A 14,769-nucleotide genomic window follows, 5' to 3' on the forward strand; every position below is an offset into this window, starting at 1 on the left:
AGCTCAGTGAATTAAGGTACTTTGCAGCCAAGCCTAAAGATCCGAGTTTGACCGCTGGAACTCACAGTTGGAAAGCAACAACTGTGGACAACAAATGTTGTCCTCTAAGCTCCCCATGTGGGATGAAGTGCTCTCTCTTGCTCACTGTCCATTAATTAATGAATCAATCAATGTAATAAAGTCTTAAATCAGTATCCATTGAGTTCCAGAAATAGCTCAATGGTTAAATGTGCTTGCTGCTCTTACAGAAGTCTGATGTCCTCTTACAGCCTCTTTTGACACGCACACTCACATGTCTATACCCATACATAGGGTACATACCCATACATAGACATACAACCTCAAGTGTTGGTCTATGCCCCCCACCTGGTCTGAGATAGTCACTCTTACTATTCACTGCTGCACACATCAGGTTAGTGAGCCATGAGCGTCTGGTCATTTTCCTGTCTCATTCTTCTCTCAAGAAGGAAGTGTTACAAGACTACAGACTCTTGGGATACCATACCAAGATTTTATGTGGGTTCTGGGGAATAAGCATTTTATACCCTAAGCCATCTCTCCAGGCAAAAAATTAAGTATTTCCTAAATTTTTATTTATCAAATTGTATGTGTCTATATGATGTAACGGCACTGGAGTGTCACTGTGTGTGTGGAAGGGGCCTCAGTTGGATTTAGGGATTGAGTTTAAAGTATTCATTAGAAAAGTCATCCTTGACTAATCTAACAGGAGAGGTAAAAAGTTCAGTCCAATTTTCCTTCCCAGATAAGCCTTTCCTTTATGTCCCTGTCTGTTTTGAGAACATAATAGCAGAAGATGAGGGATCCAAATGCTGCCACTGCTCCTGAAAATGAGTTCTTGGGAGTGTCTGAAAAAATATTTTTAAAGATTTACCTATTATGAACACAACATCTTGCTTCCATTATGTCTGCACACCATCAGAGGGCACCAGATCTCATTACAGATGGTTGTGAGCCACCATGTGGTTGCTGGGAATTGAACTCAGAACCTCTGGAAGGGCAGTCAGTGCTCCTAACCTCTGAGCCATCTCTCCAGTCCATGTCTGAAATTTGTATGACAACATTTGCTAATCTTGCTTAAGTCCAATGAGTCAAGATAGAATTTACAATGTGTGTCTGGCATCTGGGGTCATTGTACTGAAGCAGACACTCACATGCAAGTGCTTGACCTACACCTTTCTGATCTTCTGGGACACATCAAACTCTGCTGGATCAAAGGGTACTGAGTGGCCAGGGGCACGGGCTTATACCTGGAACCCAATATCATGACTCCCCCCAAGTGTGTGTGTGTGTGTGTGTGTGTGTGTGTGTGTGTGTGTGTGTGTCTGTGTGTCTGTGTGTGTGTGTGTGTGTGTGTGTGTGTGTGTGTGTGTATGTATGTATGTATGTATGTATGTATGTATGTATGTATGTATGTATGAATGATCACTTGCATTTGGAAGTACCCAGAAGCCAAAAGAGGATGTCACGTTCCCTGGAGCTAGTGTTACAGGTGGTTATGAGCCACCATGTGCATACTGGAAACCAAACCAAATTCAAACCCTGTGTAAGAGCAACAAGCATTCTTACCCAAGAGCCGTCTCTCCAGCCCCATGTTCTATGTATCTATCTACTTTTTAAGAGTAACTCATAGCAAGATTTTTTTAAAGGTAAAACCAGTAACTGAGCTGAGAAAGATTACTCTTTAATAAAAGTAAAATAAGTATATTTCATAATATTCTAACACTTATTTTCCCCCTCCCCCTTCTAAAACTTATTTAACCTAGAAAAACTCATTTAAATGAGTAAAAATCATTTTCTGTAAAAATTCCTTGATTATTTGTATCAATATAATAATAAATATATTCAGCTGGATAGTAATGGTACAGAACTTTAATCCCTGCACTCGGAAGGCAGAGGCAGGTGGATCTCTGAGTTCAAGGCCAGGCTGCTCTACAAAGCGAGTTCTAGAACAACCAGAGTTACACAGAGAAACTCTACCTTGAAAAACAAGTAGATACACAAATAAACCCAAGAAGTCCATAGTTTGTGTCCCGATAGCTACAATAAACATACTAGTATACCTTGCATACACGGGAAAAACACTATGTAAAAATACACCACTAGCTTCACCTGACCATGCATAAGTTACAGGTGTTTCAACACTTTTCAGAAGAAGAAAGATACTAAACAGAGAAATTCAGTCTCATGTAGATAAAATTTAAATCCAACATTTAGACGGCTTGATGCCATAACCAGGACCAAAAATTCTAGTACATTACCTGGCAAAGCGCTCTTTGTCATTACACATCTGTTCATCGTCACATCTAAAAAGAGAAGGCAGGGAAAAGATTAATTCAAACCACTGGACTTATCTATTCTTCTCTGAAATAAAAACTAGAAAGTAAAAATATGCAACAGGGAAAGAGCCAATGGACAAGCATCACAAAGCAACAGATCCTAACAGCAACTGACAGAGCTTTAAAAACCGGTGACTATTACCTCAAAAGGACGATGCGATGAGAACATGAAATGTCTCATGACTGCCCTAAAGTTGCAAATATATTTGGGTTTGTTTGTTCTTGACCATTTTTGTTGTTGTTATTGTTTTAGGTGGGGTCTCAGGTATGTAGTTCTGGCTAGCTTGGTATTCGGAACTTTCAGAGACCCTTTTGCCTCTGTAGCCCAAGTACTGGGATTACAAGTGTAAATCACTATGCCTGACTCATAATGATTCACATTTTTTTAAATGTGGCTAAAAAAAAAACATAGAACAGTGTGCGTGTGCACTTTCCTGTGTCCATTCTTCTGTGAAAACCAGGGTCATAAACATGAATATTCAAACAAGCCCTTAAGAGCCTGCTTTAAGCTGCAATGAGCATTCTCAACAGCATTCTATGCTGTACTTGTCTGTATATTTTTGAGATGGCATCTTGTGATTCAGCTCAGGCTTGATTTGAACTCACAGTCTCTCAAGTACTGGGACTATATTCATATGCCATCATACCCTGCTCAAAACTAATTAGTTTAGGGGTTAAGCAGATGGCTCAACGATTAACAACAAACACTGTTCATGCGGAGAACCTAGGTTCAGGTCTCAGAAGCCACATGGCAACTTACAATTGTCTTTAAGTCCAGTTTCAGGGAATCTGACATCTTCTGGCCTCTTTAAAACCAGGCACACACATAGTGCAATACATACATATAGGCAAAACATAAATATAAAAAAATATTTTAGCAGGGTGGTGGTGGAACCTTTAATCCCAGCCCTCAGGAGGCAGAGGCAGGCGGATCTCTGTGAGTTCAAGGCCAGCCTGGTCTACAGAGCAAGTTCCAGGACAGCCTCCAAAGATACAGAGAAACCCTGTCTCAAAAAAAAATAAATAAATTTAAGTCTTACCAAAACAACAAATACAAAAACTTTGGGACCAGGCAGTAGTGGTGTATGCCTTTAATATCAGCACTAGGGAAGCAGAGGCAGGCAGATCTCTGTAAGTTCAAGGCCAACCTCATCTACAAATAAGTTTGTTTCAGGATAGCCAGGGCTATGAAAGCCTGTCTCTAAAAACAAACAAAAAAAGAATTTTTTGGTATGAAGACTAGAACCCAGACCTTTGAGCTTTTGAGGTAAGTGCTTGGCCCTGAACTCTAACAACAGTTTAACTTTTAAAGCAGCACATGGTTTTCCATTGTGACTACCATTTTACATGACCACAGTGTACAACTGTTTCAATTCATCCACATCTTTAACAATGTTTGTCATTTTTCAGGTTTTTGCTTGTTTCTTTCTGAGACAAGATCTCTCTATACAGCCCTGGCTACTTGGGTTTCATCTACTCAATGGAGGCTGGTGGTCCCAGCCTCCAGACTTAGCTCCTATTTTGTTTTGGATTTGATAATGGTCATACGGACAGATATAAAATGACATCTCAGTATAGTTTTGACTTGTATATCTCCTAATGATTAGTAATGTTGATTTTTCATATGCTTGTTGGCCATTTGTATCTTTTCTTTGGAGAAATGTCTATCCATGTCCTTTGGGCATTTTTCCCTTTCATTTGCAAATTTGTTTTTACTGATTTTGAAAGTAATCTATATTTGGTGTTTAAAAAAATCAACCATTAAATAAAAACAAAACTATTCCCTAAAGCTTCTACTGAAAGCAAAGTGCACTGCTGTCTACAAGGTTACAAAGTTCCTGGCTACTGCCTCCTCTACTATCCTCCCATACTGTGGCCCACAAGCAAGGACTTTAATATTTCCAGCAATAACAGCCACATGCCTCCCACACTGCTTCCAGGTCTCTGTACTTCCCTTTCCATTTCTAGGAAAGCTGTCTAGCTCCGAGCCACTCTGCCAAGACAGATATCCCACTTCCCCTCCTTTTCACCATTTCAGTCTCAAGACGAAATGTGTCCTCCCGCAAAGCCCGAGACCAATCTAACACTGGCCCTCGGTTATATAACAGTAATCTGACTACCACAGTCCTACTGAAGTAATCTCATTAGTTTGCCTGTTTACTGTCTTCCCAGCAAGAAGAGCAGTTCACAAAGAAATGACAAGAAGTCAAAGGAGTTAGGAAATGCCACTCTAAACACAGTGCTCTAGCTTACTGACTACTACTCAGATCAGAAGGAATGGGAAAACAAATACTGGAAGGCTAGGCATGCTAGGTCACATCTTTAGTCACAGAATTGGGAGGCAGAGACAGGCAGACCTCTGGGAGTTTCAGGACAGTCAGAGATCTATACAATCAGATCTATTAAAAACAAAAACAAATACAGGGTAGGGAATGGCAGTTTGAGCCTGTACTCCCACCACTGGAAAAAGGTTCTTAGTGAATTTGAATATAGAATTTGAGTATAGCCTGAACCACACAAATTTTTCCAGACTTGCTTGGATTACAAAGCAGGGCTCTAGCAAACAAAAGGTGACTGATGAGAAGTTTCAGTAGATAAGGGCATTTTGCTGCCAAGTCTGCTGACCTGAGTTCCGTCCCCAGAATCCATATGGTGGTGGTAGTGGGGTACCTATTCCTGCAAGGTAGTCTCTGATCTTCATACATTTGTTATAGCACATACCCACATACCCACAAGTGTTTAAAACTCCCAGCCACACACCTACACTGGCAACTTCTCTTATAGCCACAAATCCTCTTTAGGAAGATCTATCAACCTGGGAAGAGGAACTAAACCATAGAACAGGAGGTCAAGAGATAAATGAAAACCCATGCAAGACACCGTTCAAATGACCATTCATCTTATCCTTAAATCATCTCCCAAGGAGGAGAGCATATAAACGTCTCAAATTCACTGGCTGCAGCTTTTTCTCTTTTTTTATAAACAAGGTCTGGCTATGTGGCGCAGGGTGATTTCAACCTTGAACCTGTAATCCACCTGATTTAGTCTCCTTGGGGTCATGTATCCCACTATGCCTGGTTTATACAGTGCTGGGAAGCAAACCCAAAACTTCATGCATTCTAGGCAATCATTCTATTAAGTTATACCAAATTATTCTTAAAATAAATAAACATTTATTTCTATTTGTGTGTGTGCATGCTTGCCACATGTTTGGGTGGCTATGGAAACCAGAAGGCAGTACAGGATTGGTTGGAGCTGTAGTTATAGGCAACTGTAAGCTGCCCAATGTGGGTTCCAGAACTCTGCTCCTCTGGAGGAACAACAAGCACTCTTAACAGCTGAGTCATCTCTCCGATTCCCACAAGTCTCCACCTTAAATATTAAACCACTTTTTAATATTACATCAGAATTACAGTTCATTACATATTCTAGATATCAATTGCTTCTAAGATACATGATTTATAAGTGTTTTCTCCTAATTCTACATGTTACCTTTTCAGGACAAGCAAAAAGAACTATTAGAAATTAAATAAGTTTCACAAAATTGGCAATTCAATGATACAATGCTTTACAGTAAACTTTGTCATTCAATAAGAAGGGACACACTCTAAAACAATAGTAGGGGCTAGGATAACTCAATGGTACAGTGCTTGCATAGCATTCAGTAGGTTCTATGCTGTTACTAACAGTGCAAATGGAGTAAACACTACAACATAGTAAATACATAAGCAAATGACAGTGATTTTTTTATAATCAAGTGTTATTAATTATACATATCTATATGTTACATTTTAATGATTAGCAATGCCAACATCACCACAAACATGAATGATAATTGTTTTCACTCAGAAGTTATAACAGCTATGTCACAAAGTAATCATTTTTTAGCTCCCGTTATAACTGTATGAGACCACAGTCATATAGTGATCTGCTAAGGACCAAAATGTTACAAAACTTACGATTACTTGATTTTGAAGAAGCAATGACTCAGGGGAAAAACTACCTGACAGAAGAAATAGTCTAGTTACTCCCATACCATTCATACATATGATATGGTTCATGACAGCATGGCACTGTAATTAAGAATTCTCACCAGGCTGTGGTGGTGCACACCTTTAATCCTAGCACTAGGGAGGCAGAGACAGGCAGATCTCTGTGAGTTCAAGACCAGCCTGGTCTACAAAGCGAGTTTCAGGAGAGCCAGGGCTATTACAAACAAAAACCCTGGTTTAAATCCTACCCCCCCAAAAAAGAGAAAGTAATTCCCAAAAGAGGTATTTGAAAAACATCTATCTTAGGAATGAAGAAACTGAAAAATGGCTCGGTTGTTAAGGGCAGTTTCTGCTTTTGCAAAGGAAGGACCTGGGTTCAGTTCCTACTGTAACCTTAGTAGGTTCCAGACCTTAGCACAACTGACTCCATGATGGAAGTGCCATTCAGGCTGTAAAACTCAGTCCACAGACAGTACCACCTGCCAAAACTACAACAAAGGCCTAATCCATCAAAGTCCATAGTTCTGGGAGTCTATAAACGTACTATCTTTGCTAAATGTTTTGCTTCTGTAGTCCTATTTCTGGCTAACTGTTCTTGTTAACTGAAGTATGCCAGCCCAGATTTTTGTGCTTAAAATCTCACCCTGACAAAGGTTCCGTGCTACACTGGGATCCTAAGCACCCAGTATAGCTCTCAGCCAGCTAATAAAGACTTTTTCCTGGATTAAACCCATGTCCAAGCAGTCTTCTCTGGTGGAGACCCCACAACACCAGCACCCACATGGCAGCCCACAATCATCTGTAATTCCAGTTCCAGAGAATCCCATGTCCCCTCTCTGCCTCTGCCAGTACCATATGCATGTGTACCCAACAATACTTGCAGGTAAACACCCAGGCACTTAAAATTAAAATATATAAATGTGGAAATAACAACAAATAAGTCTGTCTACTTCCAGAAAGTTAAATCTTTTCCCTTCTTCACATTTATTAAGTTCCACTAAGTGTCAAGAAGAATTACTTTCGATTGCTGTGTTGGTTGGTTTTTGTCAACTTGACACAAACCTAGACATATCTGAGAAGAGGGAATCTCAATTTTCTTGATTAGTAATTGATAAGGAGGGCCCATCTCACTATGGGCAGTGCTTCCCCTGGACAGGTAGTTCTGGAAACATCTGATGGGGAGGCAAAGGCATGGTGGCAGGAATAGCTGATATCTCACATCTTGTTCCACAAACAAGAGACACTGGAGAGAGTACACTGGGAATGGTATGAGTCTTTTGAAACCTCAGAGAATGCCCCAGTGACACACCTCGTCTAACAAGGCCACACCTAACCCTTCCCAAACAGGTCCACATTTTGTGGGCCAAGTATTCAAACACACAAACCTATGGGGAACATTTTCATTCAAACCACCCTACTTCTTAAGCTCCAAGTTTTAGGCTGGCCTGAACTCTGCCAGCCCGTACCACACACATACACATGTACACAAAAAACCTCCCATTCCTGTTCCCTAAAGGATGAGTCAACAGGCACTCGAGTGTGACAGAGTAGAGCATCATCAAAGCACACCTCCAACACCCACATCCTCTTGTAGCCCTTTCCAACAGTGATGCAAGGCATGTATACACAAGCTGCTCACAGAAGCACAGGTCTGTTAAGCACACTAAACCTTGGCCTTTGTATTACAGACATCGCCACACTCTGCCCTGGGGGAGGATGAGACAATGGGGGTGGGAGGAGGCAGGATCAGGGGTGGGGGAGAATAGAGAAAGAGAGAGAGAGGTGCAACTATGCCAGTTGAGCATAACTTTAAATCAACCAATGGCTGAGCACAGTCTTATCATAAATTCAAGCAAGATTCAGTCAATTCACTGACTTGTGAGAACTAAACAGTTAATTCTTTTCATTCTCCACTTGTGTGTATATGCATGTTTGCATGTGTATAGGCATAGGTCTGTGTGGGTAAGCATGCATGTGGGTAAGCATGCATGAAGAGGCCCAAAGTTGATGTGGGGAATGATCCTTCCTGTCTCTTTTGCCTTACTAGATGAGGCAGAATTACTTCATGTGCAGGGTTCATGGGAGGGAAGGGAATAATAACAAATTCAGCACTCACATGTGTAGGTGCATATACATGTGAGTGCACATGTATAGAGAGGCCCAAGGTTAATGTCAGGGATCCTTCTCTATCCCTCTACGACCTTATTCACTGAACAGGATTTCTCAATCAAATTCAGAGCTTGTAGATACAACTAATCTCCATGCTAGTTTACTCTGGGGATAAAGCTGGGATGGATTACAAGCAGAATGCCATGCCCACTTGGCATTTATGTGGGTTCAGGAAACCTGAACTGTTATTCTTAATTTTCAATGTCAAACCCTTAACCATTAAGCTATCTTCCCAGCCTGCTATTCTTTTTAAGTCATAAATCAACATATGACTTGGCTTAGGGGTGTTCTAAATTTTCTGTGCCCTCCTCTCTGAGGTGCTATCTCTAAAAATAATAGAACACCTAAAACTGTCCTATGATAGAAGGAAATATACAGTTTCAGGATGAAGCATATTCTTTAGGCCAATGAACAAAAACATCACAAGTCAGAAGTATAGTATACTTGAATAACCTATTTGGTACTAAAGACTGAACCCAAAGCCTTACACATATGTGGCAAGCATTCTAGCAAGATACATTCCCAGCCCACTGATTTTAAATAATTTTATGACATTTACATATTTATTTGCTAGGGACAGAGATGTTCATGCCACAGCCAGTATGTGAAGGTCAAAGGACAATTTGCAGCAGTTAGTGGGTTCTGAGGAATCAAACTTAGATCACAGGCTTGGTAGAAATACTGTTACCCACTCAGCCAGTCAACCAGTCCTCCAGCCCACTCATCAGAGATCACTTTATCAGAAGTCTTTTAACAAAAAGAGAAATCAAAACTCTTACCTCAAAAATTTACTGTTCCCTTCTCCTTCATCATCAAAATCCAGCCTAGGGAAAGGCAAAAAAAAAAAAAAACATTTTGAGTCTACTGATAATATAGAATCTTAAGAAAGTAAAATATATTGATACAAGATGTCTATATGCTCACCTAAATAGAAAGAAATGGACAGAAGCAAAACAAATCTATGATGCATGTTTTTCATAGTGTCATAACTGAACAACAACAACAACAACAAAAAAAACCCAGCACATACCTACAATCACCATCCAGAAACTGAGATGAGGATTGAAAAGCCACGGTCAGATACATAGTGAGTTCTAGGTTAGCCTTGGCTACACAAATTAGAGCCTGTTTCAAAGGCAAAAGGAAGGAGCAGGGGAAAGCAGCAGCAGCAACACAACTGATACCTCCAGCTGGGATTTGCATATGCGTGGCAAGTACTGTAACCAGGAAGATATAAGAGAAGTATGAATAGTTCTCACCAACTAAGAACACAGCTCAATTGGTAGAGTGTATGAAGTCTCCTTTATAGCATCAAACTGGGCATGGTGACGCACACCTATAATCCAGTCACATGGGAGGTGGCTCAAAGTCAACCTTGGCTATACTGTTGAGTTCAAGGTTAACCTGGGCTACATGAGACTCTGCCTGGAAAAAAATAAGTCCTAAGATCTATTTTTCATTTTTATGGTCTAATCTAAGCCCTGTTATCAGTTTCCTGAAACATCTTTTGAAGCAATGTCATTACATAAAGGAAAGAAGGCACAACAAGTTGTTAGTCTAAAAATGAAATATACACTATATTCAAGTCACTGTGCTAAGTGGCCAGCCTTGGTGGCACATACCTTTAACTCAAGGTACTCAGCAAGTAGAAGCAAAAGGATGGTAAAGCCAAGGCCAGCTTAAGCTACATAGCCAGACCCTGCCAGAGAGAGAAGAAAGCAAGATCACATGCACACCAGATATTATGGGACATGTGGTAAAAATAAAACTACCCTTTGGGAATTTTTCAGTCCAGACAATTGCAAATATAAAATGAAAGGCCAGAGAGATAGCTCAGCAGATTAAGAAACTTGTCATCAAGCCTACAGGACTGGATTGGATCCTTGGGACCCAAATAGTGAAGAAATAACAACTACAGGTTCCTTTCTGACCTAAACACACACAGGATAAATGTAAGCATGTATGTATGTATGTATGTATGTATGTATGTATGTATGTAAGTGAGAATGCGGTTTGGCTTTTTGAGAGAGGATCTTTCTACATTGCTCTGGCAGACCTGGCAACCACTATGTACACCAGGCTGGCCTCTCTCAAGAGCTGGGATTACAGATGTGGGCCACCACACCCAGATGTAGTGGCAATTGATTGTACCCATGGAACACAGGAGGCAGAGGCAGGAAGATGGAGTGTGAGAGACCAGCCTAGGCTACATGGTGATCTCCAGGTCAGCATGGCTACACAGCAGGACTGTCTGAAATTAGGCATGGTGGTCGAATGTTTGTTTCCAAGCACTAACAGGAGCCCAGGCCAGCTGCGGCCACAGGAAAGCTGTATCAAAATAACAAATTAACAGACTTTGTTTCAAAATAAAAAACAGACATGTCCTTAAATGTGTTTTAATATTGAAGAGATCATCTTTCATGACTTTGAAGCAGGTTTTACTATGTGTCTTTGGAGCACGTGCACACTGAATGCAGTGCCCACAGAGTCCAGAAGGAGCAGTCACAGATGGATGTGAGCCACCAACAGGAGGTGCTAGCACTGAACTCAGGTTCTCTGTAAGAGCAGTGTGTACTCTTAACCACTGAGTCAGCTCTCTGGAACTCAAGATTTACCTTCATGTACTTTTTTGCAAAAAATGATGATACAAAACTGTAATCCTAGCATTCAGGGGAAGATCATGAGTCCCAGACCTGGGATATACTAGATCTTATTTCATAAACGAAAACAGAAAACAAAAGGCACCAGCTAGGCAAACTAGCTCAGTGGGAGAATACTAGCTCAAGACTGCACAAGGTCTTGTGTTTAAGCACCAACACCCCCACTCCCACCCACACACAGGCACACAATTTAGTAGCAAAAAGTGGTTCAATAGTGCCCACTGTCCCAGGGGCTTCTAAAGGAACCTTATGTCTTTTATTTATAAGTTTAGTATTCTTTTGTGTTTAGAGTATATGATGTGTATATGGGCATTCATGTAGAGGTCAGAGGACAACTTGGTGGAGTTGGTTTTCTCCTTCTACCTTTATGTGAGTTCTGGGGATCAAGCAAAGGTGCCAGGTTCATAGGTAAGTGCCTCTAACTACTGGGCTATCTTACCGATACTACAGTTCCAATTCTATCCTACTGCTTTTTTATATCATATATTTATATAACAATTCATAGCAGTACCAAAACTGTAATTATTAAGTAGCAACAAAATAATGTTATGGTTGAGGGTCACTATAACATGAGGAACTGTATTAAAAGGTCACAACATTAGGAAGGTTGAGAACCACTGCCCTAAAGCAACCTTCTTTCAAGAACTATTCCCAATTGCTTTCCTACAAAATTAGTGTTTATATGCTTTAAAAAAAAATCAACTGCTGGGCGTTGGTGGCGCATGCCTTTAATCCCAGCACTCGGGAGGCAGAGGCAGGTGGATCTCTGTGAGTTCGAGGCTGGGCTGGACTGACAGCCTCCAAAACAATACAGAGAAACCCTGTCTCGTTAAAAAAAAAAAAATCAACTTTTTTCTGTTGTGTATTTTAGTTAACTTTCTTTATTTTTAGTTTTGTTTTGAGATAGAGTATCACTATGTAACTAAGGATAGCCTCATATTCTATATTCTCCTGACTCAGTATGAGGATTTCAGGTATGAGCCACTTATTTTTGTCACATTCTATCTTGCATGGCACACACACACACACACACACACACACACACACAATGACTATCAGAACATTAGAAACTTGAAAACAAGGGATGTGCCTCATCTATCTTAAGAGTCTATTAGCAATCACTCAATAATGCCACATTCAAATCTGGTACTTAATTCTTTTGGAACTAAAAGGACTATGCATTTCAAGCCAAAGAAAGTATCAATAACTTAGAAGTAAGTTTAACAAAATGGTTTTGAAAATGCAAACACTGATGAGGGAAGGCCTTCTGTGTATATGTTGTCTTATTGGTTGATTAAATAAAGCACTGTTGGTCAATAGGGAAGCAAGATAGGTGGGACTAGGAGTCTAGGAGGATTCTGGGAAAAATAGTGAAGAGGTCGTCGTGATGTGATCTCCCAGGAGAAAAGGACAGGTCAGGATGCTGTCCTGGGAAAGAAGTCCTCATAGAAATATATATTAGTAAGGCCGGGCGTTGGTGGCGCATGCCTTTAATCCCAGCACTCGGAGGCAGAGGCAGGCGGATCTCTGTGAGTTCGAGGCCAGCCTGGTCTACAAGAACTAGTTCTGGGACAGCCTCCAAAGCCACAGAGAAACCCTGTCTCGAAAAACCAAAAAAAAAAAAAAATATATATTAGTAAGTATGGGTTAATTCTTAAGTCAGAGCTAGCCAGTAAGAAATCAAGTAAACGGCCAACGACCTCACATTACCAAACACAAGATCTTAAGGAAAGCCAACAGTTTTCTTTTGGGGGGTGGGGTTGTTTAAGACAGGGCTGGCCTCCAGTCACAGAGATCTTGATCTGCCTGCCCCTGACTCCCAAGTGCTGGGGTTAAAGGTATGCGTGACACTGTCCCCAGCTGACTACAGTTTTCTTAACAACAGTGAAATCATTGGCCTTTGCCACAGTCCTTTATCTTCCAGAGGGTCTTTTGTTTCAGGTTGCGCTTTTTTTGGTGTCTGTGTGTTTTGGTTTTTTGTTTGTTTGTTTTTGTTTGTTTGTTTGTTTGTTTTGCCTGCTTATCAATAAAGATACATCAAAAGAGAAACTTTAAAGTTCAGAAACCACATGGCAGTGATGGTGCACATATTTGATCCCAGTACTCTAGATGCAAAAGTAGGTGGATTTCTGAGTTCAAGGCCAGCCTAGTCTACAGAGTGAGTTCCAGAACACTCAGTGCTATGCAGAGAAACCCTATCTTGAAAACAAGTAAACAACAAAGAAACAAAAATACATCAATGGAAACAAATTTTTAATGTGCTGTGGTGATGTTTTGTTTATGATCTAACAAATAAAGCTTGCCTGGAGATCAGAGTGTCAAGCTAAGTCACTAATTCGCCAGAGGCCAGGCAGTGGTGGCACATAAAGGTGACCCCCACTAGGGAGTGGAGACAGGAAGGGACACGGCTAGACGGAAAAAGGAATATAGGTGGGAGGAGACAGGAGCTCAGTGCAGTCTGACGCAGTCAGTCTGAGGACTCATGGAGTCAGCGCTGCCCGTTTGGTCTGAGGTAGAGGTAGGAGCTAGTGGCTGGCTGCTTTGCTTCTCTGACCTTCAGCTCTCCTCCCCCCCCCCATATCAGACTCCGGGTTTTTATTATTGAGGCCTATTAGAATTCATACTACAACTGCTTAGAAATTTTCATGTGACATATATAAAAAGTAATGTAGTGATTAAAGCCAACACTATGTGTGAAACCATTCTGAGAGGTAAAATGAGAGCAAAGTGATGGGCAATAGGCTCAACAGTTCCATCTTTTTCTTTATAGCTGTGTATCTACTCAAATTATTTAGACACTTTTAAAAGAAATGTACATAAAATAGCAAGCCTACATAAGGAAAAATCCAGGGACTAAGAGTTAGCTATGTGACAGCAGGGTAGTAATAATCAAACAGTGAGTCAGGAACAGGCAAGGAGGAGGAGACTAAATCAAGTTGGTTTCACAAGACAGACACTGATGATATATATTCAAACTTACCCTGATCGTCGCTTAATAGCCCTCTGCACAACAACTCCTCCACCTTGAATCCCAGGTCCAGGGTTTCCAGAAGCAATGGTGGGACCCAGCGATGGTACATCTGATGTCATTTCTGTCAGGAGACAATAAATATCATCAATATCCTCAACAATTAACATCATGAGTCTGGCTAAAAACAATACTCACACCAGGGGGTCATCACACAGTTAAGCAGGTGAAAGTACTTACTGCTAATTCCAATAACTTTAATTCAATACTTAGCACACACATGGTAAAGAGAGAACTGACTCATAAGGTGACCTCTAACCTCCACGCATGCACTGTGATATCCCACAGCCATACACACAAATAAATAAATATAATTTAAAAATTAAAAAAAAAAAAGAAATGTTCAAGCTAGGCATCATGGCAAACATCTGTGATTCCAGCACTCGGAAGACTGGAGAGAGGAGAATCAAAAGTTCAAAGTCAGCTGGTCAGTGGTAGCCCACGCCCTTTATCCCAGCACTGAAGAGACAGGCAGATTTCTGAGTTCGAGACCAGCCTGATCTACAGAGTGAGTTCCAGAACAGCCAGGGCTGTTATACAGAGAACCAAACCTGTCTGGCAAA

General features: G+C 40.8%; 1 protein-coding gene across 3 annotated transcripts in view; it reads right to left on the reverse strand.

Annotated features, from left to right (window-relative positions):
- Positions 1–14,769, reverse strand: part of Arnt (aryl hydrocarbon receptor nuclear translocator) — a 71,266-nt gene that overhangs the window by 37,836 nt on the left and 18,661 nt on the right. For 2 of the 3 annotated variants that reach the window (XM_040751461.1, NM_001281417.1), the window contains 3 exon segments: positions 14,159–14,270; positions 9,298–9,342; positions 2,280–2,324 (listed from right to left, as the gene is read on the reverse strand). In XM_040751461.1, coding sequence (XP_040607395.1) covers positions 2,280–2,324; positions 9,298–9,342; positions 14,159–14,270 — 202 coding nt within the window. 3 annotated transcript variants of the gene reach the window in all.

The sequence above is a fragment of the Mesocricetus auratus genome, unplaced genomic scaffold (genome assembly GCF_017639785.1).
Source record: "Mesocricetus auratus isolate SY011 unplaced genomic scaffold, BCM_Maur_2.0 Super-Scaffold_100009, whole genome shotgun sequence".
NCBI lineage: Eukaryota > Metazoa > Chordata > Mammalia > Rodentia > Cricetidae > Mesocricetus > Mesocricetus auratus.